This window comes from Salvelinus sp. IW2-2015, linkage group LG2 (genome assembly GCF_002910315.2).
Source record: "Salvelinus sp. IW2-2015 linkage group LG2, ASM291031v2, whole genome shotgun sequence".
Taxonomy (NCBI): Eukaryota; Metazoa; Chordata; class Actinopteri; order Salmoniformes; family Salmonidae; genus Salvelinus; species Salvelinus sp. IW2-2015.
The window spans coordinates 14,978,275-15,006,198 of NC_036839.1; the positions used below are offsets into that span (position 1 = coordinate 14,978,275).

Sequence of the window (27,924 nt, forward strand, 5' to 3'; positions counted from 1 at the left end):
TGACACCAGTACCCCCCCCCCCCCCCAAAGGTGCGGACTCCGGCCGCAAACCTGAAACCTTTATGGGAGGGTCCGGGTGGGCATCCTCCTCAGTGCGGCTCCGCGTTCTGGATGCAGCCCCCACTCGTTACGCTGATCCCTCCGCCTTTGTAGAAACCGGACCGTGGATCATCGCCGGAGGCTCTGGACTGCGATCATCCGGGAGGCCCCGGACTGGGAACCGTCGCTGAGACCCCCGGACTGGGAACCGTTGCTGGAGACCCTTACTGGGGACCGTCGCTGGAGTACTGTCGCCGGAAGCTCTGGACTGGGAAGCGCACTGGAAGCCTGATGCGTGTTGCCGGAACTGGTGGTATCGGGCTGAGGACATGCACCTCAGGGCGAGTGCAGGGAAGAGGCACAGGCCGTACTGGACTGTGGATGCGCACTGGAGGCCTGATCGTGGTGCCGGAACTGGTGGTACCGGGCTGAGGACACGCAACTCAGGCGTGCAGTGCGTTATTGTAGAATGTCAGGAAGGCAGCTAAGATCCACGGTACCAACATCGTGTATACGTGTCGGCCACGATGTGCGAGGACCGATGCGGTGCCCGAGAATGACAGATATTCCATCCCAGCCCGGTGGTCACGAAGCAGTCCAAATTCCATTGTGACCGATTTAGTACACTGTTACATTAAGCTTCTCCAAGATCTGATGGCGCTGATGTCATTAGTAGCCTACCAAAAACGTGCTTACTGCCTGGACTCAGCACTCTATTGTCCCCTCTAATCCACTCTGGACATCAATGCAAATGTAATCGAAAATCAAAACAAACACTTCATGAGAGCCCATTGAGCTCATGTGTACTGGCACGACTGAGGACCACTCTACATCAAAGGCTCACGAGTGCGAAGGGCGTGCAGCAGTGACGAAAACAGGTGAAAGAGCCAGTCTCACACGTGAGAGCACTACTAGGAGAGACTGTAATTGTGGAAGCGCACTCGATCAGCAGTGTTCGCGTTGAATAATCGGTTTTATTGCCTACGATGTGTTTAACTTCGTCTCAACTATACCTAAACATAGTTATGACTCACGCAAGTTTTCCCCGTCCTCAGTTCGGCATACAATTTAACGCATTCTGCGTATGCGAAGATGACTCTTTTTTTTTCAGCTGCCCCCGTTTTCGAGACAGGTGCATGATAATGTTGACTATTTGATACAATGCAAATTTCACAAGAGCATGAGATGATATTTAGGCTAAACTAGACAGGTACAAAGATTTAAATCAAGATAAAGGTCTGACTGTGATGGGTGACAAAAGTCTCACTTTGAGGGCTACCTTTGAATTATCTCATTCTTGTGAAATTATATATATTATCACTGTCAATGATCCCAAGCATGGAAGAAACAATGCTTTTTTTGCTAACTTTTCAAATCATAGTCGCACACCGTTAAGGTAGCATAGGCATAGGCCCTATGGCTCAGGTTTATGATCAAGCTAAAAGTGGCCAAATAACTTCTTAAAATTAAGCACATTAACCTGCTTTACAAGGGGTGGAGAGCCTAACTGTCGATACATAAGCAGCGCACTGAGTTTCACATTAGTTTGGGAAGAGATTTTCACCATAAAACATGCACCTTACAGTGATATGCTGTCGGACATAAAAGAACTCGAGTTTACATTGAAGAATGGCTTACCCGGGATTTGCAGATTGGCACCTATCTCCTATAGCACCTACATATGGTGCGTGTTGACCCGGCTAATCGGAACGAGTATTAGCGCTTATAGGCACACGCTCATAACTGGACCTGTGGTAAAGCCACACGTTGTGCTTTATTGAGCACCTTGCGTAAATGCGTGAATCGAGCTCTGTATTTAACTCTGGTCATGCTGGTGGTTGTATTCATTTGGATCTAATTGCATCCCACAACTATCTCAGACTATGTTTCCAATTAATTTATTTCTCCACACAGAATAGGTCAACTTTTGTACTATGGGGGATAGTAGATTGCAAGACTAGTGCTTCGCTGTTCATTAGGCCTACTCAATCTTGTTGGGTGACGAAAAAGTAAATGTGACAGGTCTTCTAATATCTTCCAATTTGCCTCTCGAATTGGAAAGGATACACGGCATGATACTGTGTGCCGCTCTTATGGAATCCAGCGTCAACTCGTCAGCGCTTCACTTGATATACGATGGGACATCCCTCCTCCAGGGCGAGTGCGGTGAGGAGGCACAGGACGTACTGGACTGTGGAGGCACACTGGAGGTCTGATGCGTGGTACCGGCACAGGTGGTACCGGGCTGATGACACGCATKMCAGGGCYAGTGCGGWGAGGAGGCACAGGACGTACTGGACTGTGGAGGCYCACTGGAGGTCTGATGCGTGGTACCGGCACWGGTGGTACCGGGCTGGGGCTCACTTGAGCCCGGCAAGTGCGAAGAGCTGGAATAGAGCGCACCGGGCTATGGATGCGAACTGGAGACACCGTGCGCATCTCTGCATAACATGGTGCCTGACCAGTCACACGCTCCCTACGGTAAGCACGAGGAGTTGGCTCAGGTCTCCAACCTGACTCAGCCAATCTCCTCGTGTGACCCCCCCCAATTTTTTATTGGGGCTGCCTCTCGTGCTTGCCTTGTTTGTATTTCTCCTCGTAATATCGCCGTTCCGCTTTCGCTGCCTCTATTTCTTCCTCTGGAAGGCGATACTCCCCCGCCTGCGTCCAGGGTCCTGCTCCATCCAGAATCTCTTCCCATGTCCATTCCTCCTGAACACGCTGCTTGGTCCTTTTGTGGTGGGTTCTTCTGTCACGGCCGTTGTAAGGAGGAGACCAAGGCGCAGCGTGGTATGCGTACATACTTATTTATTTTAACGAATGAACACTGAACAAACTAACAAAATAACAAAAACGAACCGTGAAGCTATATGGATAGTGCAGACAGGCAACTAAACATAGAACAAGAACCCACGAACACCAAAGGGAAAATTGCTACCTAAATATGATCCCCAATCAGAGACAACGATAAACAGCTGCCTCTGATTGGGAACCATATCAGGCCACCATAGARATACAAATCACCTAGACCTACAAACACTCTATACATACAAAAACCCTAGACAGTACAAAAACTAACGTACCCACCCTAGTCACACCCTGACGTAACCAAAATATAAAGAAAACATAGATATCTCAGGTCAGGGCGTGACAGAACATGAGAACATATGAAAGCTGGTGGTTCAATATTCCCAGTTCTTCAATATTCCCAGTTAAGAAGTTTTAGGTTGAAGTTATTATAGGAATTATGACGAGTCGACTATTTCTCTATACCATTTGTATTTCATATATCTTTGACTATTGGATGTTCTTATAGGCACTTTAGTATTGCCAGCCTAATCTCGGGAGTTGATTGGCATGAAGTCATAAACAGCGCTGTGCTTCAAGCATTGCTAAGAGCTGCTGGCAAACACAGTAACGTGCTGTTTGAATCAATGCTTACGAGCCTGCTGCTACCTACCGCTTCTCAGTCAGACTGCTTTATCAAATATCAAATCATAGAATTAATTAAAATATAATAAACACAGAAATACGAGCCTTAGGTCATTAATATGGTCAAATCCAGAAACGATAATTTCTAAAACAAAACGTTTATTCTTTCAGTTTAATACGGAACCGTTCCATATTTTATCGAACGGGTGTCAACCCTAAGTCTAAATATTGCTGTGACATTGCACAACCTTCAATGTCATGTCATAATTATGTAAAATTCTGGCAAATTAGTTCGCAACGAGCCAGGCAGCCCAAACTGTTGCATATACCCTGACTCTGCTTGCAGTGAAAGCAAGAGAAGTGACGCAATTTCCCTAGTTAATATTGCCTGCTAATATTAATTTATTTTAACTAAATATGCAGGTTTAAAAATATATACTTCTGTGTATTGATTTTAAGAAAGGCATTGATGTTTATGGTTATGTACATTTGTGCAAAGATTGTGCTTTTTTTCGGCAATGCGCTTTTGTTAAATCATCACCCGTTTGGCGAAGTTGAAGTAGGCTGTGATTCGATGATAAATTAACAGGCACCACATTGATTATATGCAACGTAGGACAAGCTAGTTAACCTAGTAATATCATCAACCATGTGTAGTTAACTAGTGATTATGTGAAGATTGATTGTTTTTTACAAGATAAGTTTAATGCTAGCTAGCAACTTACCTTGGCTCCTTGCAGCCACAAGGTCCTTTTGACGCTGCACTCGTGCAACAGGTGGTCAGCCTGCCACGCAGTTTCCTCGTTGATTGCAATGTTATCAGCCATAATCGGTGTCCAAAAATGGCCAATGCCGATTAATCYGTCGACTTCTAGTTGAGACTGGTGTTTTGCAGGTACTATTTAATGAAGCTGCCAATTGAGGACTTGAGAGGCGTCTGTTTCTCAAACTAGACACTCTAATGTACTTGCCCTCTTTCTCAGTTGTGCACCGGGGCCTCCCACTCCTCTTTCTATTCTGGTTAGAGCCAGTTTGCGCTGATCTGTGAAGGGAGTAGTACACAGCGTTGTACGAGATCTTCAGTTTCTTGGCAATTTCTCGCATGGAATAGCCTTCATTTCTCAGAACAAGAATAGACTGACGAGTTTCAGAAGAAAGTGCTTTGTTTCTAGACATTTTGAGCCTGTAATCGAACCCACAAATGCTGATGCTCCAGATACTCAACTAGTCTAAAGAAGGKCAGATTTATTGCTTCTTTAATCAGCAGAACAGTTTTCAGCTGTGCTAACATAATTGCAAAATGGTTTTCTAGTGATCAATTAGCCTTTTAAAATGATAAACTTAGATTAGCTAACACAACGTGCCATTGGAACACAGGACTGATGGTTGCTGATAATGGGCCTCTGTACACTTGTGTAGATATTCCATAAAAATCTGCCGTTTTACAGCTACAATAGTAATTTAAAACATTAACAATGTCTACACTGTATTTCTGATCGATTTGATGTTATTTTAATGGACAAAAAATMTGCTTTTCTTTAAAAAACAAGGACATTTCTAAGAGACCCCAACTTTTGAAAGGTAGTGTATATATTGAACATGTTAATGCATCCTTTTCAAAACAATGAGTTGGATACCTCCGTGAATAGCTATGTACGTCGATGATTTGGTTAGGATATCTCCACAGTGAAACCAGAGAGAAGGCCATTGAATTGTACATGCCAGGCCATCTGTGCACATGTAACCCAATAGACCGCTTGCAGCAGTTTTCTCTCAGACAAGACACTCAAAACCAACTAGAAATCGTGGCTTTTCTAGGATCACACTGTACAGTAGTATGTCTATGAACTCTTTGCACCACATCTAACAGGGGTTTTGTTCCTATCTGAGCTTTCACTGAGCAGGATCTCTGCTTAAATCCAGCACGCCTAATTCTTGTAATGGCCTGGCTGATATAACAAGCCAACTCCAGTCCAGTGCCAAGTGTTGGTGTGGGTAAACGGACACAGTTAGAACAGCTGCAGGGGTCCTGGGGACTGTGAGTGCGCAGCGGTGGGGGCAGCGTCACACATGTGAACAAAGGCCACCACTATTCATTTCCTGTTAGTCTGTAACCAACCATGCTGTTGGTTGATCTGCCATGCTTTGACATGGTCTCTGTTTTGGCTTTCTTTGCTCTTCCTATTGTCTTTTAGACTTCTTGACAGGGATAGAGATATGGCTTCCCATGTATGCTTTTATTTACCTGTGGTAGTTATGCTGACTTGATACTATAACCTGGATGTTTTCTGTTTTAGGGAAACAGGGGCAGTAGATTTGCAATGTTATTTTTTGAATGTGTTCGAAAATGTCTCATTTCCCGCAAATGTAACTTGTTGGCAGTTTGCTACAAAGAAGGTAGCTTAGCGGTAGCTTATATCACATCACAGTGTTCCCATTACTTCTCTAGGGCATTCAGATCTATGAAGACCAGAGGGAAGAAAGTTTCAGAAGCTCCAAGTAGCAGTTTTGACTTTTTGGTTCTAATTGCTTAGTCATTCCAAATGAGTTTATCTACATCAGAAGCTGTTTAGTAGTCAATATGACAGAGTGGATAAGGTGCTTGTCCATAAGTCATCAGAAATTAGCAGCTTGTTTACATGTGTGCACCAGACTTTGGATGCAAAGGCTGAAGTGTTGCGTGTTAATGTCAATATTACTCTTCAGTGATTTGCCGAATTCTACAACTATCACTGAGGAGCCATGCTGAAAACCTTTTCTTGCAGATACAATTCCCTATCTCTGTGTTACTATCTCTGTGTTACTATCTCTGCATTGATGTGTTGTTTCCCACCTAATATAGCTCTACACTCTGGGAAAAAAAGGTTCTATCTAGAACCAAAAATGGTTCTCCGCCTGTCCCCATAGGAGAACCCTTCGAAGAACCCTTTTTGGTTCCATATAGAACCCTTTTGGTTCTACCCGGAACCCTTTTGATTCTACCCGGAACCAAAAAGACTTATCCTATGGGGACAGCCGCAGGAACCTTTTGGAACCTTTTTTTCTACAAGTTTATGGGGTTGTTTTCTCCAGGGTTAAGTGAGAGTGTGATGTGCAAGAGTAACATTACAATAAATAAATTGTGATTCTGAAAGCCCTCAACTATATACATTCTAACTGTGCCTAGCACTGAAGCTCAGCTGCACTGTGAAATTGTAGTTACGATCTTTGTATTGACTAAGCTCTTATTTGCATTTCACTGGCTGTTGATAGAAGGGAGGGGACAGAATTTGGGCCTCGATCTTCCTCTTTCCCAACAGGCTTCCTCTTGGGAGTCCTTGTTTGTTAATTGGAGGTCTATGACACTATCCAATGAATCAATAGGGGGTTTACGGAATCATGCAGAGTGGAGGAAGAGGGTGGAGAGGATTCCCTGACCCCTTTGAGGAAATTCTCACAACGTTTCCATTGGATTCACACTGTGGTCCACGATCACCCAAATGTGTTCTCCACTAGAACGGAGGTCCCTAAGCAGTTGAACATAGGACTTGTACTGTGTGGACTGTAATACATTTCCCTAATTGCATTACAAAACGACTTCCTCTAGGTAATATGCAATAGGCCTATGCAATATTTTCGCCCCGAGGGGGCCATTCTCATATTGATGCTTCTGCTCACGTTTTTCTCAGTGCTCCCTGGTATGGGCTGTGGCTCTCACTCACTGTCCAGGCTGGAAAATGTGACCCAGAGTGGTCCTGCTGAAGTGTTTCTCTCACTGTGGTTGTTCAACAATGAGCAAGCTGCCTGTGTGTTTCCCTCTTTAGTGTTAGCCCAACAGGAACACTTTTTTATTTAGTGAAGTGCAAGTACAGCCAATTCCTAAAAGCCCTGCTAAGATATTACTTGAAATATTTCATTCCAATATCTCATTCAGTCACAGGTCTTATAAAGCATTGTGCATAAATATATGGTCTCCTGAGTGGGCAGCGGTCTAAGGCACTGAATCTCAGTYCTTGAGGCATAACTACACACACCCTGGTTTGATTCCAGGCTGTATCACAACCGGCCGTGATTGGGAGYCCCATAGGGCGGCACACAATTGGCCCAGTGTSGTTAGGGTTTGGCCGGTGTCGGCCGTCATTGTAAATAAGAATTTGTTCTTAACTGACTTGTCTAGTTAAATAAGTAAATACAAATGTAAATGGCTCTACAAATTATTCAAGCCTTAAACGTATTCACACAGGCCTATTGTCCCCCTGCGGTTGTTAGGATTCTCTGAGGGACTGGGGGTGATTTGGATAAGTTGTTGTCAGTYAGCTAATGTTGTACAGGACAATCACATTATTGAATAGGTTCCAAATTAGATTGTCGGCTCTACTGTTGCTCTGCCTATTGCTCATTGTATTGCACAATAGTCTACTCTACTACATACAGTTGAAGTCGGAAGTTTACATCCACTTAGGTTGGAGTCATTGAAACTTGTTTTTCAACCACTCCACAAATTTCTTGTTAACAAACCATAGTTTTGGCAAGTCGGTTAGGACATCTACTTTGTGCATGACACAAGTAATTTTACCAACAWTTGTTTACAGACAGATTATTTCACTTATAATTCACTGTATCACAATTCCAGTGGGTCAGAAGTTTACATACACTAAGTTGACTGTGCCTTTAAACAGCTTGGAAAATTCCAGAAAATTATGTCATGGCTTTAGAAGCTTCTGATAGGCTAATTGACATCATTTGAGTCAATGGAGGTGTACCTGTGGATGTATTTCAAGGCCTACCTTCAAACTCAGTGCCTCTTTGCTTGACATCGTGGGGAAATCAAAAGAAATCAGTCAAGTCTTCATATAAAAAATTGTAGACCTCCACAAGTCTGGTTCATCCTTGGGAGCAATTTCCAAATGCCTGAAGGTACCACATTCATCTGTACAAACAAATATTACCTAATATAAACACCATGGGACCACACAGCCGTCATACCGCTCAGGAAGGAGACGCGTTCTGTCTCCTAGAGAGGAACGTACTTTGGTGTAAAAGTGCAAATCAATCCCAGAACATAGCAAAGAACCTTGTGAAGATACTGGTGGAAACAGGTACAAAAGTATCTAATCCACAGTGAAACGAGTCCTATATCGACATAACCTGAAAGCCGATCAGCAAGGAAGAAGCCACTGCTCCAAAACCCCATAAAAAAGCCAGACTACGGTTTGTAACTGCACATGGGGACACAGATCGTACTTTTTGAGAAATGTCCTCTGGTCTGATGAAACAAAAATAGAACTATTTGGCCATAATGACCATCGTTATGTTTGGAGGAAAAAGGGGGAGGCTTGCAAGCCGAAGAACACCATCCCAACCGTGTAGCATGGGGTGGCAGCATCATGTTGTGGGAGTGCTTCGCTGCAGGAGGGACTAGTGCACTTCACAAAATAGATGGCATCATGAGGAGGGAAATTATGTGGATATATTGAAGCAACATATCAAGACATCAGTCAGGAAGTTAAAGCTTGGTCGCAAATGGGTCTTCAAATGGACAATGACCCCAAGCATACTTCCAAATTTGTGGCAAAATGGCTTAAGGACAACAAAGTCAAGGTATTTGAGTTGCCATCACAAAGCCCTGACCTCAATCCTATAGAAAATGTGGGCATAACTGAAAAAGCATGTGCAGCAAGGAGGCTTACAAACCTGACTCAGTTACACCATCTCTGTCAGGAGGAATGGGCCATAATTCACCAAACTTATTGGGACCAACTTGTGGAAGGCTACCCGAAACATTTGACCCAAGTTAAACAATTTAAAGGCAATGCTACCAAATACTAATTCAGTGTATGTAAACTTCTGACCAACTGGGAATATGATGAAAGAAATAAAAGCTGAAATAAATCATTCTCTCTACTATTATTCTGACATTTCACATTCTTAAAATAAAGTGGTGATCTTAACTGACCTAAGACAGGGAATTTTTTACAATGATTGAATGTCAGGAATTGTGAAAAACTGAGTTTAAATGTATTTGGCCAAGGTGTATGTAAACCTCCGACTAAATAGATCATGAGAAGATCTCTTTTTTTGTTGTCCCTAGCCACCAAAATAATTATTTTGAGGACTGACAGCCAGTTGATATACAAATTGTTTATATTTGTGTCTCAAAGMGCATGTTCCCAATTATTTGAAAACTCTTGAGACCGTATTATGAATGCTGGCAGTTTGTCTGGCAATTTGTATAGACACACAGTAATGGACATGTGTTTGCCAGTTTGACATGGTTTCTGTTATTCAGTGCAGTCCTGGGTACTAAACTGACTGCATGTAATCCCATGTCTAAAAATGGTCAGTATGAATTATTGAATAGAACAGCTGCAGTATAGGATTACCAAACATCTCTGACATCTGCTATTGTCACAGTACATTCATCTATAGACCATACAGTGGTGGGCCGTCAGGGCCAGCAAGGCCTTCTCTGCTGGCCTAAACATCATCAGAATATATATATATTTTTAAATATATTTTCCCACAAATATGTATTAAATTATTCCCCAGAGTAAGAGTTATACTTTTCATTTCATAGCTTTCCTCTTGGTTGCACTGCTTCCAGCCCCAGGTTGAGATTTGGAGGGCTGGTCTTTATGTTAGATCTTTTATCCAATCATATTCAGCCATCATGTGTTGCCAGGGGTCTAAAATCTGCCCTCAGGCCTTCAGAATCAACAGTGCGGGCGCTTGTAGCTTATAGTGAATGGAAATGAAAATTTAGTGTCAACCAATCAGCTTTAGAGTTGGCTATTGTACGCCTGCTAGCTGGCTCCAGTGTTACACAGGAGCCAGCTAGCAGGCGTAGTGCGTGCACGTCTTTTGATTGGATTACCAATATTGAGAGGCAGGTCCTATGGGCAGGTCTATGCAGATCTAGGAAACTGAATTTGATAAACAAATTAATTCGCGTACTACTATGCTGGTTTTTCAACCCACAATGGCGGAAGGAGGAGAAGATATCGATTTGGTCGAGGATATAATTATAACGCCATTCTCAAGACGAACTTTTCAAGAAAAGTTAGACATTGTAAGGAGAGGTCGCCCGACGCCACAAAGCCTGTCACAGGCGGGAAAGCCACTTTCAAAGTTTCAACTACGAGCGCTGGCAATGGCTCACAGACTCCGAGAAGCACTGCAAACTGTACTGCTGGGAATGCCTATTATTTGCAAGTGATCGATTTGGTGTTTGGAGCCACACTGGCTTTGCACACTTGAGTTGTCTAACCAAGGCAGCAACGAGACACCAAAGTACGGCTGGGCACTTAAAAGCAATTGTGCTTTTGAAAACTTTTGGGGACACCGGAGTGGATCTACAGCTTAACTAACAAGCGCGCAGGGCAACGGAGCTGCACAATGAAAAGGTGAAGGGAAATATTGAAAAGACTCATTGATTCTGTCAGGTTTTTGGGTAAACACTGTTTACCCAAAAATGTCAATTTGTCAATTTCAAGGTGACGCAACGCCTGGTTATACTGCGTTTCTGTCTAAATGTATAGTGTCTAGAGCCATGGCATCATAATGATGGTAATAAGAGGTGGATTAATTCGGGTGGGACTGTGTAGTACCTCACTGAAGGCCCAGGCCCCAGGCCCACGGCACGCCACTGGTAATAAGAGGTGGATTAATTCGGGTGGGACTGTGTAGTACCTCACTGAAGGCCCAGGACCCAGGCCCACGGCACGCCACTGAGACCATACATATCTTAAAGACACAGTCATTGGATTTTTCTTACAGACTGTTGATTGGAGCACCAAGAGCCAAAGCTCTGGCCAACCAGAGAGCCAACATAACCGGAGGCCTGTACAGTTGTGACATCACCACAGAATCTGATGACTGTGATCGCATCGATTTTGACAATGAAGGTGAGGTGTTYCTCATATCGGTTTCTCAATCTGTTTCTCTCTCCTACACAACATATGAATTAACACGATGCTTTATTATTCACAATATACTAAATCATTCTAACGCAAGAATAAAAAATAACATCCTGATTCCTTCTGATGAATTTCCACAGAGGATGTGAGAGTTGAGAACAAGGAGAACCAGTGGATGGGGGTGACAGTTAACAGCCAGGGCCCCGGAGGGAAGATTGTGGTAAGTCAGTGTCCGAGGATATACTGGTTGGTTTCCTGACCAGGCTCATTTTGCTTTGTAAATCTCACACGTGGAACTTTGCATTAGATCTACAGTATTCATTAGCTGAGGATCTGTCTTACTTGGTGGATGTTAACCTGATTTCATTATACCCTGATGAAGACAGCTTGTCTGTCGAAACGTTGGTTATTTCGGTTGTTCAATTATTGCATCGGAGCTCCTAGAGTGTACGGCTCGCCTTTTCTTTTTCAAGTGTTCTACTCCGCTAGCCAGCATCTCGCCTAGACAGGTGTGCGTTTCTTTCGCCTCCAGATTAACCTGATTCCACTGTCTTGTCATTGCAGACCTGTGCTCATCGCTACCAGAGACGTCTGTTTGTGGACACTGCTCAGGAGTCCCGTGACATCACAGGCCGCTGCTACGTCCTGAGTCAGGACCTAACTATTGATACGTCCTCTGATGAAGACGGAGGGAACTGGAAGTTCTGTGAGGGACGTGCCAGAGGCCATGAGAGGTTTGGCTCATGCCAGCAGGGWCTGGCTGCCACGTTTACCAAGGACTACCATTACGTGGTGTTTGGAGCGCCTGGCGCCTACAACTGGAAAGGTAGGAGTCTGTTCTTAAGGCAAGAACTTAAGTTGTAGTTGCCAAACCTATTTACTTTGAAAATCACTGGGTGTTCAATGCATAGATTTGAATGTCAGCTGAATGAACCATGTAGTAATTGTGACTTACATTGCCCTCTAAAGGTAAAGAAAGGCATTGCAACATTCTTCATTTGACATTTCCATACTGTGCTTTAATAGAATTTTATTTTCACTTGAAGAATAAATTCACCCAATTACATTTAGCTTGTGTCATTATTGTTTTGTTGAGGGTCATATTTAAGCCATCAGCATTCCATTGACATCTTCACCCCTCACTCTCAACCACTCTAGGCATTGTACGTGTAGAGCAAAAGAACAACACTTTGTTGGAAAAGGGATTTTATGATGATGGGCCTTATGAAGTTGGAGATGAGAACCGCTTGGATCCTGACCTGGTGCCTGTGCCTGCTAACAGCTACCTAGGTGGGTACAGTAGGTCTGAACCTTGATTGTGGGAATCATGTGTTTTGTGTGCTTAGGTATCCTGTTCATGACCAGTTTGTCTGCTGCCAACCCTGATCAGTTTGTGTATAAGTCACCTTCTCTGCAGGTCAGCTTTGAGAGAACTCTAGATGTGACGACCAATACTTACTTAGGTTTGTGACCTTCGAGGTGCCTAAAACATTAACCATTCCATCTCCATGATGGCTAACTAGTGAATGGTTTATAGTGTGAATATTTAGCATGTCATTATTTTAACATAATGCTTGAATGCACTGCAGTTATTATTACTGGTATACTTATGTGTGCATCAACATGTGTTTTCTAGGTTGCATCAAGATGACATGACTAGTATATTTATTCGTGTTTTTCTTTACATCCCAAATTCACTCATTTATCCATGAAATATGCATGATCTGTATTATAGACAGTGTAAGAGATATACCTTGATTCCTGTTATTTCATGTTGCAGGATTTTCCCTTGATTCTGGCTTTAGCATCACCAAGGGGCGTGGCCTAACTATTGTGTCTGGAGCACCACGAGCCAATCACTGTGGGGCTGTGGTCCTGTTGCGAAAAGAGAATGAAGCGTCAGCAAGACTCTCCCCAGAGTACATTCTAGAAGGGCCTGGACTGGCATCGTCTTTTGGATATGATGTAGCTGTGGTCGACCTGAATGGAGATGGGTATGTCACACAAGTTCACTTCTACTTCTCCAGTTGTGGCTTATCCATACATTATGTAATCAAACCTACATGGATATTGTAAGATATGCTTACATTTTTTTGTTTTTGTTTTTTGCATCCCAGGTGGCAGGATATTGTAGTGGGAGCCCCTCAGTTCTTCATGAAAGAGGGAGACATTGGAGGAGCTGTTTATGTCTACATCAACCAGGCAGGAAAGTGGGCCAAGATCACCCCAATCCGCCTCAATGGAACCAAAGACTCAATGTTTGGGCTGGCAGTGGAGAACATCGGTGACATCAATCAGGACTCCTATCAAGGTGGGAACCTGGTATCTGTTCTTGTTTCTGGCCTTTTCTGTGCTTTTCCCATCAAATTCCATAGCTAAATGGCTTCTCTTTTACAGACATTGCCGTTGGAGCACCCTACGCTGATGCCGGGGCAGGAAAAGTGTACATTTACCATGGTTCTGCTAATGGAATCAACACCATGCCTGCACAGGTTGGTTTTGCAGTGTTTTATTGGTTAAGAATATGCTTGTTGACATAGTGAAATGACATCACTGCTGCATCCTATTTTTATTTGTAATTTCAGATCCTTGAGGGAAAGCCCAACAACATCAGATTATTTGGATATTCTCTGGCTGGGAACATGGATTTAGATAAGAATTCCTATCCTGATATAGCCATTGGGTCGCTCTCAGATACAGTACTCGTTTACAGGTGATGATCTTGTTAGTCTATCTATAGCAATCTAGTTTCGACCTCACAAATGAATTTCAAGATAACACAACTCACATAACATTTTTTTTTTAGGGCAAGGCCAATTATTAGTATCAAGAAGGATGTCAAAATTACTCCGAAGGAAATTGACTTCACAAAGAAAACCTGTGGCAACAGTATCTGGTAAGGTTTTGATGGGATTTGATAACTACTCATGTTTGAAAATATGTCTGACATCTTTATACTTCTGTGGATTTGTTTGCTAATTTAATTGAATGACATCCATTTATTTGTTGTCTACAGTTTGACCGTGGAAGCATGCTTCACCTATAAAGCAAACCCTGCATCCTACAGCCCAAAACTAAGTAAGCGAAGCTTCTCTCTCTCCTGTAACCCCACCCCAATTGGGATAATTTGTCGTAGTCCCGAAATTCCTGAATCCATTTGTCCTTACATAATACATACTGTTGTTCTGCAATGTTTCCTTACAGCTATCCGCTATGCATTTGAGGCTGAAGCAGATCGCAGGAAGCAAGGGCTGATCTCTAGGGTCCTGTTTCTGAACAAGTCTCGCACCGACCAGGACTTCCAGTCCACCGGAATTCTGGACCTCCGGGGACAAAACAAAAGAGCGTGTACCAAGACAAAAATCAGACTGCAGGTACAGTATTTGGTCTTCGTCTAACCCTCTTGAGATTTTAGAATAACACCTAGAATGTGGCTCCGGAGACGGTGTACTCATCGTGGTTGTGTTCTCTGTCTGTAGGATAACATTAGGGACAAGCTGCGTGGTATTCCCATTGAGGTGTCAGTGGGGATCCTGGGCACCAAGCGTCAGAAGAGGCAGAATGCTCTCCCACAGCTTGTGCCTATTCTTGACAACTCCCAGCCAAGCAAGGTCGTCACTGAGGTAATCATACTGCTTCAGAGCTGAGAGAGGATCTCCGTGTCCCCATTGTTGCATATACTTCACGATGCCATTGAATGTCTCAGGGCGAATGGAATTCAGTAAAGTTTAGAATGGACTTACTGTCAGATGCATTAAAAATAAGCTTTTTTATGTATTGTGCTTCATTACAGGTTAACTTCTTAAAGGAAGGATGTGGAAATGATAATATTTGCCAGAGTAATTTACAACTGGAGTACAGATTCTGTTCCAAAGAGCCCAACCAAGAGGTATTCCCTCCATTACAGATGTGAGTATGAACAAACATTCTCAGAAAAGAAAACCATGAATCTGAGGAAGAGGTTTAAGGCAATGTTTTGTTTTTGTTTTTATCCAGGCAGAATGGGCTACCAGTGATCTCCCTCAGTGATCAGAAGGACATAGCTCTGGAGGTGACAGTGAAGAACAGAAATGGGGATGATGCCCATGAGGCTAAGCTGGTGGGGATGTTCCCTAACGCTCTCTCATTCTCCGGCTTTCGCTCTCAGAAAACTACGGTAAGTGGAGGGACTCTGGTTTATTTCAGCATACTCAGATTTGCTATCAGTCAAGTAACAACATTGTAATGGGTTCTTGTTCTCCAGAGGGACAAACCGGTGCTTTGTTTAGCCAATCAGAATGGCTCCCAGACAGAGTGTGAACTGGGGAATCCATTCAAAACAGATTCAAGGGTAGGCTATGAAGTAGTTTTCTTTACAGTATTTTTCTTATTCTGTCATTGTGTGGCTCACTCATGGTGAATGTTATTTAATATCTGGATGCAATGGGTTTCCAGGTTACTTTCTACATAATCTTGAGCACTGCTGGTATCTCTCTCAATACCACAGAAATCGACATTGACCTTGAGCTTCAAACGTAAGTAGCACTATAGTTTTCGCACAAACGTGATTGATGACTGACTTGGTGGCCTTGTAAAACACTTTTATGTGTCATTTCTCTTCTTTCAGGACCAGTACACAGGAAAACACGGGCAGTGTGAAAGCAAGGGCAAAAGTAGTGATTGAGATGTTACTTTCTGTTGCAGGGTAAGTATTCAAACATTTACACTTTTTGACTACTGCATCAATTAGTTCTGAACGCTATTGTGTGCAATGTGGTCCTCTAATATGTGGTTTATCAACAGAGTTGCGAGACCCTCCCAGGTGTATTTTGGGGGCGATGTGAAAGGAGAGAGTGCCATCAAGACAGAAGAGGAGATCGGCAGTTTGATCGATTATGAATTTAGGGTAATTATCGTTGTCTGCTTATCTCACTGAGTTTCTCAATATAACTTGATCTGAGGTTTGACCGTGATGTTGAAAATGTTAATATTATACCTCCAGATAATCAATTTGGGTAAGCCGTTGAAGTCCTTTGGCACAGCCTCGTTGAACATCCAGTGGCCCAAAGAGAATGTGGATGGGAAGTGGCTGTTATATCTGGTTAAGATCAGCACCACTGGCCTGGAAGAGATCCCCTGCTCCCCAGAAACTGAGATCAACTCTCTCAAACACATTCAGGTAATACTTTCCTAATGCAGTTTCACTGTATTCTATGCATTTGTTCAGAAGCAAAAAACGTCCAGAGAAGGCGTTTTAAAACACTTAATGAAATTATAGTTTGAAACACTAACTTGTGATAATTTTTAGGAGTCTAGCACATCTAGGAAAAAGCGTGAAGCTGGAGGCAAAAAATCTGGAGGCAAAATCTCTTTGTTATCAGACCAAAGAAAGCACAAGATTTTGGTAAACACACTTTCATTTGCATTTTTTTTTATTGATCAATAATGACATCTAGGTTGTCTGACAAAAAAGTATTTTCCTCTCAGATGTGTGGCAATGGCTATGACTCTAGATGTGTGGTGATCAAGTGCCCTCTACTGGGCTTGGACAGTAGTGCAGTGATTTCTCTAAGGTCCCGTCTGTGGAACGCTACCTTCCTTGAGGTGAGAAACAACATGCCTGTTGCTATTTGCTTTTCAAAATAGTCCTAAATAGCCGACARGATTGATTCGGACATTCTCTAACATTGAAAACCTTTATTTTGAAACAGAATTACGCGTCTTTGAACTATCTTGATATAATTGTGAAAGCTTCCATCAGCCTTGATGCTCCTGCAAAGAATATGGTTCTCAGGAATGCTGAGACTCAGGTGAGTGGCACAGTCCACTCACACAATGACTCCTTCACTGATCAATACAACTAAGAGTTTCTATGTAACAAATCAAAATAAACATACTGTTTCTTCTTGTGCCCATGCAGGTGAGAGTCACAGTGTTTCCAGAGAAGGCAGTAGCCCAGTTTGGTGGAGTCCCATGGTGGATCATCCTTGTGGCTGTCCTGGCTGGTATTCTGATGTTGGCGTTGCTAGTGTTTCTYCTCTGGAAGGTAAGGACAGTCTAGCTGCAACACATTTACTAATATATTCACTGTGTTGTACTCTGAGCTATTAGTAGARGCATGTAACAGTYAATCATTATTCATTCAGGTGGTAATCATAACATACAGTGATTATAACGTATCTTTCTGATAAAACAGATTTTATTCACACTTGCGGTGTTACAGTATATTTCCAGTCTCATATTGATTCTCATCACCCTTGCTCTCCTTAAGTGTGGTTTCTTCAAGAGAGCCCCACAGTATGATGCAGCGTATCACAAGGCACAGATCCATGTTCAGCCCTCTGACAAAGAGGAACTCACTACTGAGGCATAGTGCCTGATCTCTGCACTCAGACCTGGGGTAAAATGGACATTGCAGTCAGCATGGAGTGTGGGCTTAACAAAGACTAACTCACTTTGGCTTTAAAGGAAATGCTTACTTCCGAAGCTACTTCCGAACGTCTCGTGTGAACATTTTTGAATGGACACACACTCCCATACGTATTGATTTGGACAGTGAAGCTAAAACTTTGAATTTGGCTCTGTACTCCGTCATGTTGGATTTGAGATGAAATGCTTATATGAAGCAACAGTAAAGAATGGCACCTTTTATTTGAGGGTATTTTCATACATATCTGTTTTAGTATTTAGAAATGAATGCACTTTATGTATCTTGTCCCCCCATTTGAAGGTGTCATAAGCATTGGACAAATTCACTTATAATATATTAAGTAGTCAAAACATTAGTATGTGGTCCCATATTCCTAGCACGCAATGACTACATCAAGCTTGTGACTCTACAAACTTGTTGGATGCATTTGCAGTTTGTTTTGGTTGTGTTTCAGATTATGTTGTGCCCAGTAGAAATGAATGGTAAATAATGCATTATATAATTTTGGAGTCACATTTATTGTCAATAAGAAWAGAATATGTTTCTGAACATTTCTACATTAATTTAAATGCCACCATGATTACGGATTATCATGAATGAATCGTGAATAATGATGAGTGAGAAAGTTACAGATGCACAAAGATCATGCCCCCAAAACAATTTGGTGAGAAAGTTACAGAGGCATAAATATCATACACCCCCCCCCCKAAAAAAGCATGATATTTATGCCTCTGTAACCTTCTCACTAAAACTTTTGACTAAATTGAATACACTATAAGTGAATTTGTCAAAATACTTATGATACCTTCAAATGGGGGGACTAGATACATAAAGTGATTTTATTTCTAAACTGTTAAACAGATATGTATGAAAACACCCTAAAAAAAAGGGGAAAATCTATACTGTCGCATCATAAAACATTTGATCTCAAAACCATAATGATGGAGTGTGAAACCAAATTAAAAGTTTTAGCTTCACTGTCCAAATAAATACGTGTGTGATTGTACTATATCTGGTCATTGGAATTGATCTAATTTGAATATGTGCAAAGAGTATGCACTATTCAGATACAGTATTTGTGTGTTTGAATTTGGTCAGCATTTAAAGTTTTTTTCCCCCGAATGAGCAGTTATTCGATTTCCCTTATTTTCAAACCTATTAAACTTTTTATTCCAGAAGTAATTCTGGAACTATATCTTGTGTGCTATGAAGCTTCTTTATTTTTCTAGGTTTCTGCTTTGCCCGCCTGGCTGTTTGGAAATGCTATTTTGAATATTACTCTTTCCAAGGGAAGCATGCTCTCACACAAATCACTCTCTTTGCATTGCCTCTGATTTGCTTGAGCATTATATTTTGTAAGTGTTGTATTTATATGTGCAGGTTGATACAAGTCTCATTTATAATAATGTATATTTTCTCTTGCCAGTGTGGATTTTTCAAACGCTCAAAACATGATGACAGCGTTCCAAGATACCATGCCGTACGGATAAAGAAGGAGGCTTGTCAGTTTAAAGACGGAAAAGCCAAGCTGGATTCCTTTGAGAAAAAGCAGTGGATGACAAGCTGGAATGAGAACGAGAGCTACTCATGAGACACTTGACTGTTGGGATACGGTCAGATACATTAGTCTCCTATTTTCCGAAACATCTAATGACTGCATTCGGGAAGCAAACTACAAAATAAACGTTTTCTATTCTCCCCAAGGACTCTCAGATGAAAATCTATCCCGTGTCGTATCTGAGGAAATGAGAAGCATCACGTCTTACATTTGTGTAGAGAAAGGAAATTGGGAATTTGAAATCCATTATCTGCCACTGATACAGTTTTTAATGACATGATGAATTGAGTTTCAATCTCCAATGTTTAGCTGTAGATAATCTTTCTGCTGTGTTTTTTTGCAGTCAGTTTTATCCAATCTCTATGTTGTATTATCCCTGCAATGTATAGACTGGAACATTCTGTATGTTTTGTATATATTTAAATACTTTAGCACACTGTATATTTATTTTTGTCATTATCTGTACAAAGAAAACAGATATGCATTGGCCAAAGTCTTTTAAAATGTTTTATCTAAAGTTACTTTTCAGTAGAATAAGTAAGGGTAAATGGTACTGCTGATTTTCTAGTGCTGCACAGACTAAAAAGTAGCRWCAGGTATTATGTGAATAATATTGTCATTGGGACTCATTCTTTGCACTTGTTATGATTATTAAAAAAAGGTATGTCATTTCTACACAAGTCATAAGGTACAAAGTTTATGCAATGCTTCTCAATTCCCAAATTAGAAAAGAATAGCACCTTTATGAATATTTCTAAGACAGTTATATGTCAGTTATGAGTTGGAGATATATAYCGGATTCACACCAAACCTCTGTTTATCCATGGCTTTGACAGTGCCCCTGTCAAAGCCATTTCATATGCGCAAATACTGTACTGGGTGATACTTCAGTAGCATGCAGCTGGGACAACTGGAGTCGAAAGAAGCAGTAAAATGCAGTTTATTGTTTTGCTAATTTTATTTTAGCATTCCTGAGTAAGAAGGAAGGCACTCAGTAATGGTATTTGTAATGTGTGTCTTGAAGGTTAAGATGCCACCTGACATAAGAATCATAATACAAACCCCCAAAATGCTGACTTCGGAAAGTGATCTTGTTGATGAATGCTCTCTGTAGGCCTATCAGACTTCATTTTATATGGAACCTATTCAAAGGGTAATTGCTGTGGAATGGTGATCAATGAGAAGCATTAGGCGCTTTCACACTGCACCTTAGCTCAGGGTTAACAAATGCTTGTGTGAACCCCGACTAAGCTAGCCCAGGGCCAGTCTAGCCTGGGGCTAAAAACAATGCAGTGTGAAAAGGCCTATTTAGTACTAGGCCTACCTAAAACATGTTTTGAAAAAAAAAATGTAAGTCTCATCACTAGCTCTTCATTCATTCCTCTATTCAGATGTTTTGAATACTGTGCTTTGTGACAAATTGCAATAAAAAGAGAATAAATGGCTCAAAGTTCTACAATTCCGTCTTCTTTTTCTTCTTTTTACATAACAGTTGTTATGGGGTCACTGAAACTTGTAATTGACCAACTACAAGCAAAAAATATGAGGGATAGACAAAGATTGTCTATTATATTGACAAGATATTTGAGTGACCGCTCTAACAATGGAAATACATGTCCTCAAAGATGGAAGGCTGGCTGGATGAGGAGATCAGGTGACACCATTTTAGGCAATGAGAGGGCAGATACATGCTGGAACAGGCCATAGAGATAGATAGAGGACTCATCTTTGTATAGTGCCATTTGTGTCTGTGACAGCATCGGCAGCGCTATTAAGGCTATCTCCATTTTAAATTAGTGAATTTTATCATTCATTGGCTGATTCTCCCAACTCATAGGAATCCCCACCAAGTTGACTACTTTAACATTAAGCCCTCAAATGGCAATGTCCATGCTAAAACGGGTTATATCCACGATGAGTCCCATTTTTCGATATGACAACAGGCAAAATTCAGATATAAAGTAATTTTTTTCAAAGTTGCCGAAATGCCACGTGGCCACTTAAATTAGTGATAAGTCACCTTGTCCGAGAGAGATTTTCATAGTTAGCAAAACGTCAAGCCAGAGTAAGCCTAACTGAAACACAGCCCATATTTTAAGTGTTTCTAAAATCCCCTATGGGGAAAATGAATGGTGGAAAAACAATTGGAACCATTTCCCTGTTTAACTGCTAGGTTTTATGGGTATTATGACACCTCCACTGTGGGGCTTTATACCTCTGGTTCATTCAGCCATTCCTATGGGGGAAAGAATGGGGTTTTGGGGATAAATGCTGAAAAGAATGTCTGAGGTAAACACAGGCTTAGGAGATCTGATACATTTTGTTCTATGAAATAATATTGTTTTTGGGAAATGTGTTTTTTGCATATTTTACTCTCCCTGAGACAACCTCTGAGAATGAGGGGACAGTCAATGTCTGCCATTATCAACAGTGACTCTGGAGCATAAGGTTTAACTGCTTTGCTCAAGGGCACGTCGACTGATTTTTTACCTTGTCGGCTTGGGATTCGAACTAGCGACATTTCGGCTACTGGTCCAACACTCTGTATGTGCTTGTTTTGATTAAATAAATGCTTAAAAAGTATATAGACTAAGGAAACAGGCACTTCTGAGTCTACTAAAGTGGCATGTGTGACGTCAAGGACCCTGAACCAAAGAGGAAGCTCACGCTTGGGGTGTACTTTGACACTAGGCTGACCTGGGCAGAACACATTGAGAGAGTGGTGGGAAAGTAATGAGCTAAATGTCATGCGCTGTCTGATGGGGAAAGAGTGGGGGGCTGGGCGTTCCTCATTGAGGACCGTGTACCGTGCCTTCGGAAAGTATTCAGACACCTTGACTTTTTCCACATTTTGTTATGTTACAGCCTTTTTGCAAAATTGATTACACCCCCCCAGATCTACACAATACCCTATAATGACAAAGCAAAAACAGGTTTAGACATTTTTGCTAATTTATAAAAAATACAAATAAATTAAATATCACATCTACGTAAGTATTCAGATCCTTTACTCGGTACTTTGTTGAAGCACCTTRGGCAGCAATTACAGCCTAGAGTCTTCTTGGGTATCACGCTAAAAGCTTGGCACACCTGTATTTGGGGAGTTTCTCCCATTCTTCTCTGCAGATCCTCTCAAGCTCTGTCAGGTTGGATTGGGAGTGTCGCTGCACAGCTATTTTCAGTTCTGTCCAGAGATGTTTGATCGGGTTCAAGTCCGGGCTCTGGCTGGACCACTCAAGGACATTCAGAGAATTGTCCTAAAGCCACTCCTGCATTGTCTTAGCTGTGTGCTTAGGGTTGTTTTCCTGTTGGAAGGTGAACCTTCACCCCAGTCTGAGATCCTGAGCGCTCTGGAGCAGGTTTTCATCAAGGATCGCTCTGTACTGTGCTCCGTTCATCTTTCCCTTGATCCTGACTGGTGTCAGTCACTGCTACTGAAAAACATCCCCCACAGCAGGATGCTGCCACCACCCTGCTTCACCGTGGGTATGGTGCCATGTTTCCTCCAGATGTGACGCTTAGCATTCAGGCCAAAGAGTTCAATCTTGGTTTCATCTGACCAGAGAATCTTGTTGGTCTGAGAGTCTTTAGGTGCCTTTTGGTAAACTCCAAGCGGGCTGTCATATGCCTTTTACTGAGGAGTGGCTTCCGTCTGGCCACTCTACCATAAAGGCCTGATTGCTGGGGTGCTGCGGAGATGGTTAACCTTCTGGAAGGTTCTCCCATCTCCACAAAGGAACTCTGGAGCTCTGTCAAAGTGATATTTAGGTTCTTGGTCACCTCCCTGGTCAAGGCCCTTCTCCCCCACTGCACAGTTTTGCCGGGCGGCCAGCTCTAAGAAGAGTCTTGGTGGTTCCAAACTTCATCCATTTAAGAATGATGGAGGACACTGGATTCTTCGGGACCTACAATGCTGCAAAAATGTTTTGSTACCGTTCCCCAGATCTGTGTCTCGCCACAATTCTGTCTCAGCTTTCTACAGACAATTCCTTCAACCTCATGGCTTGGTTTTGGCTCTGACATGCACTGTCAACTGTGGAACTTATATAGACAGGCCTTTCAAAATCATGTCCAATCAATTGAATTTACCACAGGTGGACTCCAATCAAGTCGTAGAAACATCTCAAGGACAATCAATGMAAACAGGAGGCATCTGAGCTCAATTTCGAGTCTGATAGCAAAGGGTCTGAATATGTAAATAAAGTATTTCAGTTTTACATTTTTATAATTTAAAAAAGAATGCAGTGGGTGGAGGAAGTCATTAGATACAGTCTCAAATATTTTGTTATATTTTTTAAGAGAAAAAGGGCTGACAGGTTGGATTTCGTTTTTCCCTGTCTCATGGACCACACTCTAGTACAGTAGGTGGCGGTAATACACCATAACGTTGGATGCCAACCACCGATAAACCCCACCGAAGAAGAAGATGAAGCTCATTCGTGTTTGTTTTGACTGCTAGCATGCTGCTGGAAGTTAGCTAGCACAACAAAACCAATGCACGATTCTTGAAGCGATATATGGTTGTTTAATGTAGAAAGTAACGTTATAATACGCTAAACTAATACGTATAAATACATGTTTTGAGATAATGTAAGTAGTTCACTTTCTAGGAACGCTTGCGAACAGTTCCAGTCGACTTGAATGAATGACATGCTGGAGTACTAACGTTAGTTAGCTAAATAATCTGGCAAACTGCACCAAGATATTGTCATTTATTGTAAACTGTAACCGTTACCTAGTCTATTCGTTTACTTGTGGACCGTGATGGCTGCAAACGAACTTCATAAAAGGTACCTAAGCTAACTAGCTAGCTGTTAAAAGCTAGCTAGTAACGTAGCTAGCTTAGCTACATATCTCGCTGCGTTCATCAGATGTCAACAATGCCATGGGCAATCAGCTGTTCAACACCGTCAACTGAATCATTTCTATCCATGCCCGTTTATCAACTGTAAGCTAAGTCGATCAAAATGAGGATTCTAAGGGCCTTGATGAGTAACGCCGCCTCCATGGGAAAGCATATTGATTACTACTCCAGGTTCTCCCCTTCTCCCCTCTCAATGAAACAGTTCTTGGACTTCGGTAAGTGTACTTGATTTTCAATGTCTTTAGCCAACTGTTGCCTAGCTTTATTGAGACGTGGCACATAGGCTTTATATGGCTGCTTCATATCTTTCATCTAACTAACCAACAGTCATGTTTGTTCTGTTCCACATTCAGGGTCTGGTGAAAATGCATGCGAGAAAACATCGTTTGCATTCCTCAGACAGGAGCTACCTGTGAGGTTGGCAAACATAATGAAGGAGATCAACTTGTTACCTGATAATCTGCTAAAGACTCCATCAGTCCGGTTGGTACAAAGTTGGTGAGTACTGTCATTTTAGACCCAACGGACCCCCGTCTAGCCTGGTGGAACCAGCCTAAATGCTGCTTTTACCATTGCATTTCACTTCAGTAAAACAGGATGGTGAATGCAGAAATCAGGCTGGTTCCACCAGGCTAATTCCCATCTTCTCCTGTTATGCATTTTCATCAGGCCTATGAATAGCTTAACCATGTATTGGGTCATTTTCTCTTTTTAGGTACATGCAAAGTCTTAAAGACATTATTGAGTTCAAGGAGAAAGATGCTGATGATGAGAAAGTAACATATGAGTAAGATTATAATCACGTTTCGTTATTCATGGTGACATATCACTAACATAAACGGGGCCTATTGTGGATCATAATTCCTTTTGGTGTCTGTCTTCACATAGTTTCACTGACGCTGTTATAAAGATCCGAAACCGTCACAATGACGTCATCCCGACAATGGCCCAGGGGGTTGTGGAGTACAAGGAGACCTATGGCACAGACCCCATCGTCAGCCAGAACGTTCAGTATTTCCTGGATCGCTTCTACATGAGCAGAATATCCATCAGGATGCTGCTTAACCAGCACAGTGAGCATGTCACCTGTTATAGCACCCARACTGACATCAAAAGCTGCAGCATTGATCAGAAGAGGAACATTTGAAATGGAAACGGTTTCTGGCAGTTTAAAGACGAAAAATATCTTACATCCTACGGCCAGAATATGTGAAAGAAATTGACAAATAACGGGCCCAGAGCTGTCAAACTTGTTATATAAACATCTGTGAAATGTTAGTGGTGACGGTTTTTCATGTATTTGTGCGTCTTCTATTTTAGCCCTGCTCTTTGGTGGGAAGGTGAGGGTAAACCCAGCGCATCCTAAACAGATTGGCAGTATTGATCCGCACTGCAGTGTTACTGAAGTAGTCAGGGGTAAGTGCTGCACAATTTTAAACAACTGAAATAGGCCTAAATTGATAGCAACAATTTAGTATTACTCTCCTAACTGCTTTGCCTTTACCCCAGATGCGTATGAAAATGCAAGAAACCTTTGTGATCGGTATTATATGAACTCTCCTGAGTTGGTACTGGAAGAATTCAATGGTAAATGTTTGGATTTCATTCCTGACTTATGCATAATAATAAACTTGGTGGACTTTTTATGATGTTAGACTGCATTTACATGTATTTTCTGAAATGATTGCATGACACTTACAGTTCCTAAATTTTCCAATTGTCCCTACAGTGAAAGATGATGGAAAGCCAGTGACTGTAGTGTATGTGCCATCCCATCTCTACCACATGGTATTTGAACTTTTCAAGGTATGCCTTATTTTTTTTTTTTTTACTTAATGACTTATGAGCTTACGTTTTTAAGTTCTGAGACATTTCTTGGACCTTAAATCTGGATTTGATCTCCAGAACGCCATGAGAGCCACCATGGAGTTGTATGGCGACTCTATGGACTATCCTCCTGTACATGCCCAGGTTGCCCTGGGGAGTGAAGACCTGACAGTCAAGGTACAACTACTCTGCAGTGCTGCTTCTCATTTGTCCTCTCTTATATGGCTAGAAAGACATATCAGGCTTATCAGTGCATCTCTAGTCGATGCTGTTTACTCTTCCAGGTGAGTGATCGTGGAGGAGGGGTCCCTCTAAGGAAGATTGAGAGGCTGTTCACCTACACCTACTCCACCGCCCCCCCACCCAGCATGGATGGCCAACGCAGCCCTCTGGTGAGACTTTCCACTTTATAACAAGGAGCACATACTATTAATATTCATTACAATATTGTAAGCATTCTCTTATCTGTTCTGTTGTAGGCTGGATATGGGTACGGCCTGCCCATCTCTCGATTATATGCCAGATACTTCCAAGGTGATTTGAAGCTGTACTCTCTGGAGGGTTATGGCACCGATGCTGTGATATATATCCGGGTAAGTCACAAAAATGAGACGTTAAAAGCATTGTATACAAGTGCTGATATTTTTCAGAGTAACTTGAAACCCATTTCTCCCATTATTCCCTCTACAATTGTGTGCAGGCTTTGTCTACGGAGTCCATCGAGCGGCTTCCTGTTTACAACAAGTCAGTCTGGAAGCACTACAAGACCATGCACGAGGCAGACGACTGGTGTGTTCCAAGCAAGGAGCCCAAGGACATGACAACGTTCCGTAGTTTTTAGGCCTAGATGCCTCCTGGTTAGACGAGTGTCATTTGCTAGATTTACTGTACATGAATTGTGGTTGCTGAAGGAATTGCTTTGTGTGAGTGATGCTATAGCTGTTCCACTGTGGAAAGCAATAGGTCAAAACCCTTTGCACCTTTACTGGTTGTATGTATACATAACTAACAAAATTACAGAGCAAAGTTCTAGTGCCATACATTTTATGTGAGCAATAGGTTTTGGTGTTTCTGGGAGTGTTGCTTTTTCAAAACTGACATGTTTATACCATGTGTATTATGTGAAAGGATTGCTTGGTTTCTAGCATTTTGCTGAAAGGGAAAAAGAGTGAATGTTGCTTGTTATTTATACTGAGTGTTCTCCACGGGCTGAAGATGTTTGTTACAAAGTTGTGCAGCTACGAGGTCTTTTTCCATGTCCTCCGCTATCGTTGAAGGAATGTTCTTTTATCTCGACTGTCCTCCAGTGATACACGACGTTAGAGAAATAAAAATATAGTACTTCTAACCATTGAGATACGTGTTATTTCTGTCAAGTGTTATTGACCTTATTAAAGTGTACAATAGTGGGCCTTCCATCTCATGATTGCGGAAACCATTAGACATCCCAATAAAGCACAAAAAACACCCACAAAAGAATCTGATGTGAGAATTTGTTTATTTTATGCACCCATCATTCATGTTGACAAGACAGCCAACTATTCAACTGATTTACTGTCATAGGCACACACACCTCGTGTTATCATGGATCCCACACCCTGTCAGCAAGGAGTGCATGCACTGTAGAATAATGTTGCATGTCTCGGTACCATTTCAGCAACACGTCAAATTCTCCAGCTCAATAGGACCACTGAGTAGTACCTCCTCCATTCTCAAAACAGGCACAGTTGGGAAGGGGTTACAAACAGCATTTACGTTATCGTTACTGGATTCTTTCTGCCTTTCATTTAGCAAAGATGTTGTCATCCTAGTGGCTATTCTACTTAGTAGAAAAAGTATATGTAAAATGATGAACCTTTAATAATTTGATTTTAAAAAGTTATGCAGTTAATTGATATGT

At 42.0% G+C, this 27,924-nt stretch overlaps 2 protein-coding genes across 4 annotated transcripts in view; both read left to right on the forward strand.

Annotated features, from left to right (window-relative positions):
* LOC111975116 (integrin alpha-6) overlaps positions 1–20,792 on the forward strand; it is a 28,570-nt gene extending 7,778 nt beyond the window's left edge. Inside the window, exons 2-26 of one of the 3 annotated variants that reach the window (XM_070447352.1) lie at positions 11,227–11,354; positions 11,507–11,586; positions 11,931–12,192; positions 12,525–12,656; positions 12,713–12,829; positions 13,147–13,360; positions 13,484–13,677; positions 13,764–13,858; positions 13,952–14,079; positions 14,173–14,262; positions 14,383–14,444; positions 14,571–14,740; positions 14,846–14,989; positions 15,160–15,275; positions 15,363–15,522; positions 15,610–15,696; positions 15,801–15,880; positions 15,973–16,050; positions 16,149–16,251; positions 16,348–16,524; positions 16,654–16,749; positions 16,833–16,949; positions 17,057–17,155; positions 17,266–17,391; positions 19,202–20,792. In XM_070447352.1, the coding sequence (XP_070303453.1) occupies positions 11,227–11,354; positions 11,507–11,586; positions 11,931–12,192; positions 12,525–12,656; positions 12,713–12,829; positions 13,147–13,360; positions 13,484–13,677; positions 13,764–13,858; positions 13,952–14,079; positions 14,173–14,262; positions 14,383–14,444; positions 14,571–14,740; positions 14,846–14,989; positions 15,160–15,275; positions 15,363–15,522; positions 15,610–15,696; positions 15,801–15,880; positions 15,973–16,050; positions 16,149–16,251; positions 16,348–16,524; positions 16,654–16,749; positions 16,833–16,949; positions 17,057–17,155; positions 17,266–17,391; positions 19,202–19,366 (3,220 nt within the window). In that variant the 3' untranslated portion in view covers positions 19,367–20,792. Of the gene's footprint in view, positions 1–11,226; positions 11,355–11,506; positions 11,587–11,930; positions 12,193–12,524; positions 12,657–12,712; positions 12,830–13,146; positions 13,361–13,483; positions 13,678–13,763; positions 13,859–13,951; positions 14,080–14,172; positions 14,263–14,382; positions 14,445–14,570; positions 14,741–14,845; positions 14,990–15,159; positions 15,276–15,362; positions 15,523–15,609; positions 15,697–15,800; positions 15,881–15,972; positions 16,051–16,148; positions 16,252–16,347; positions 16,525–16,653; positions 16,750–16,832; positions 16,950–17,056; positions 17,156–17,265; positions 17,392–17,616; positions 17,746–19,201 lie in introns of all 3 variants that reach the window. The other 2 variants (XM_024003306.2, XM_024003298.2) reach the window with 2 other exon arrangements.
* A 2,952-nt stretch (positions 20,793–23,744) lies between these two features.
* On the forward strand, positions 23,745–27,372 carry pdk1 (pyruvate dehydrogenase kinase, isozyme 1). The gene is made up of 11 exons (XM_024003325.2): positions 23,745–24,412; positions 24,551–24,695; positions 24,913–24,984; positions 25,086–25,270; positions 25,518–25,613; positions 25,707–25,784; positions 25,927–26,003; positions 26,103–26,201; positions 26,309–26,416; positions 26,504–26,617; positions 26,725–27,372. The coding sequence occupies exons 1-11, from the start codon at positions 24,301–24,303 to the stop codon at positions 26,863–26,865; spliced, it is 1,227 nt and encodes a 408-aa protein (XP_023859093.1). The 5' UTR covers positions 23,745–24,300; the 3' UTR covers positions 26,866–27,372.
* The last annotated feature ends 552 nt before the right edge of the window (positions 27,373–27,924 follow it).

Bases quoted from the DNA above. Each gene is read 5' to 3' on its own strand.
- pdk1 (XM_024003325.2), top strand. From the start codon at position 24,301: ATGAGGATTCTAAGGGCCTTGATGAGTAACGCCGCCTCCATGGGAAAG. The intron at 24,696-24,912 runs GTGAGTACTGTC...TTCTCTTTTTAG, and splicing joins GTCCGGTTGGTACAAAGTTG to GTACATGCAAAGTCTTAAAG. The intron at 26,417-26,503 runs GTGAGACTTTCC...GTTCTGTTGTAG, and splicing joins ATGGCCAACGCAGCCCTCTG to GCTGGATATGGGTACGGCCT.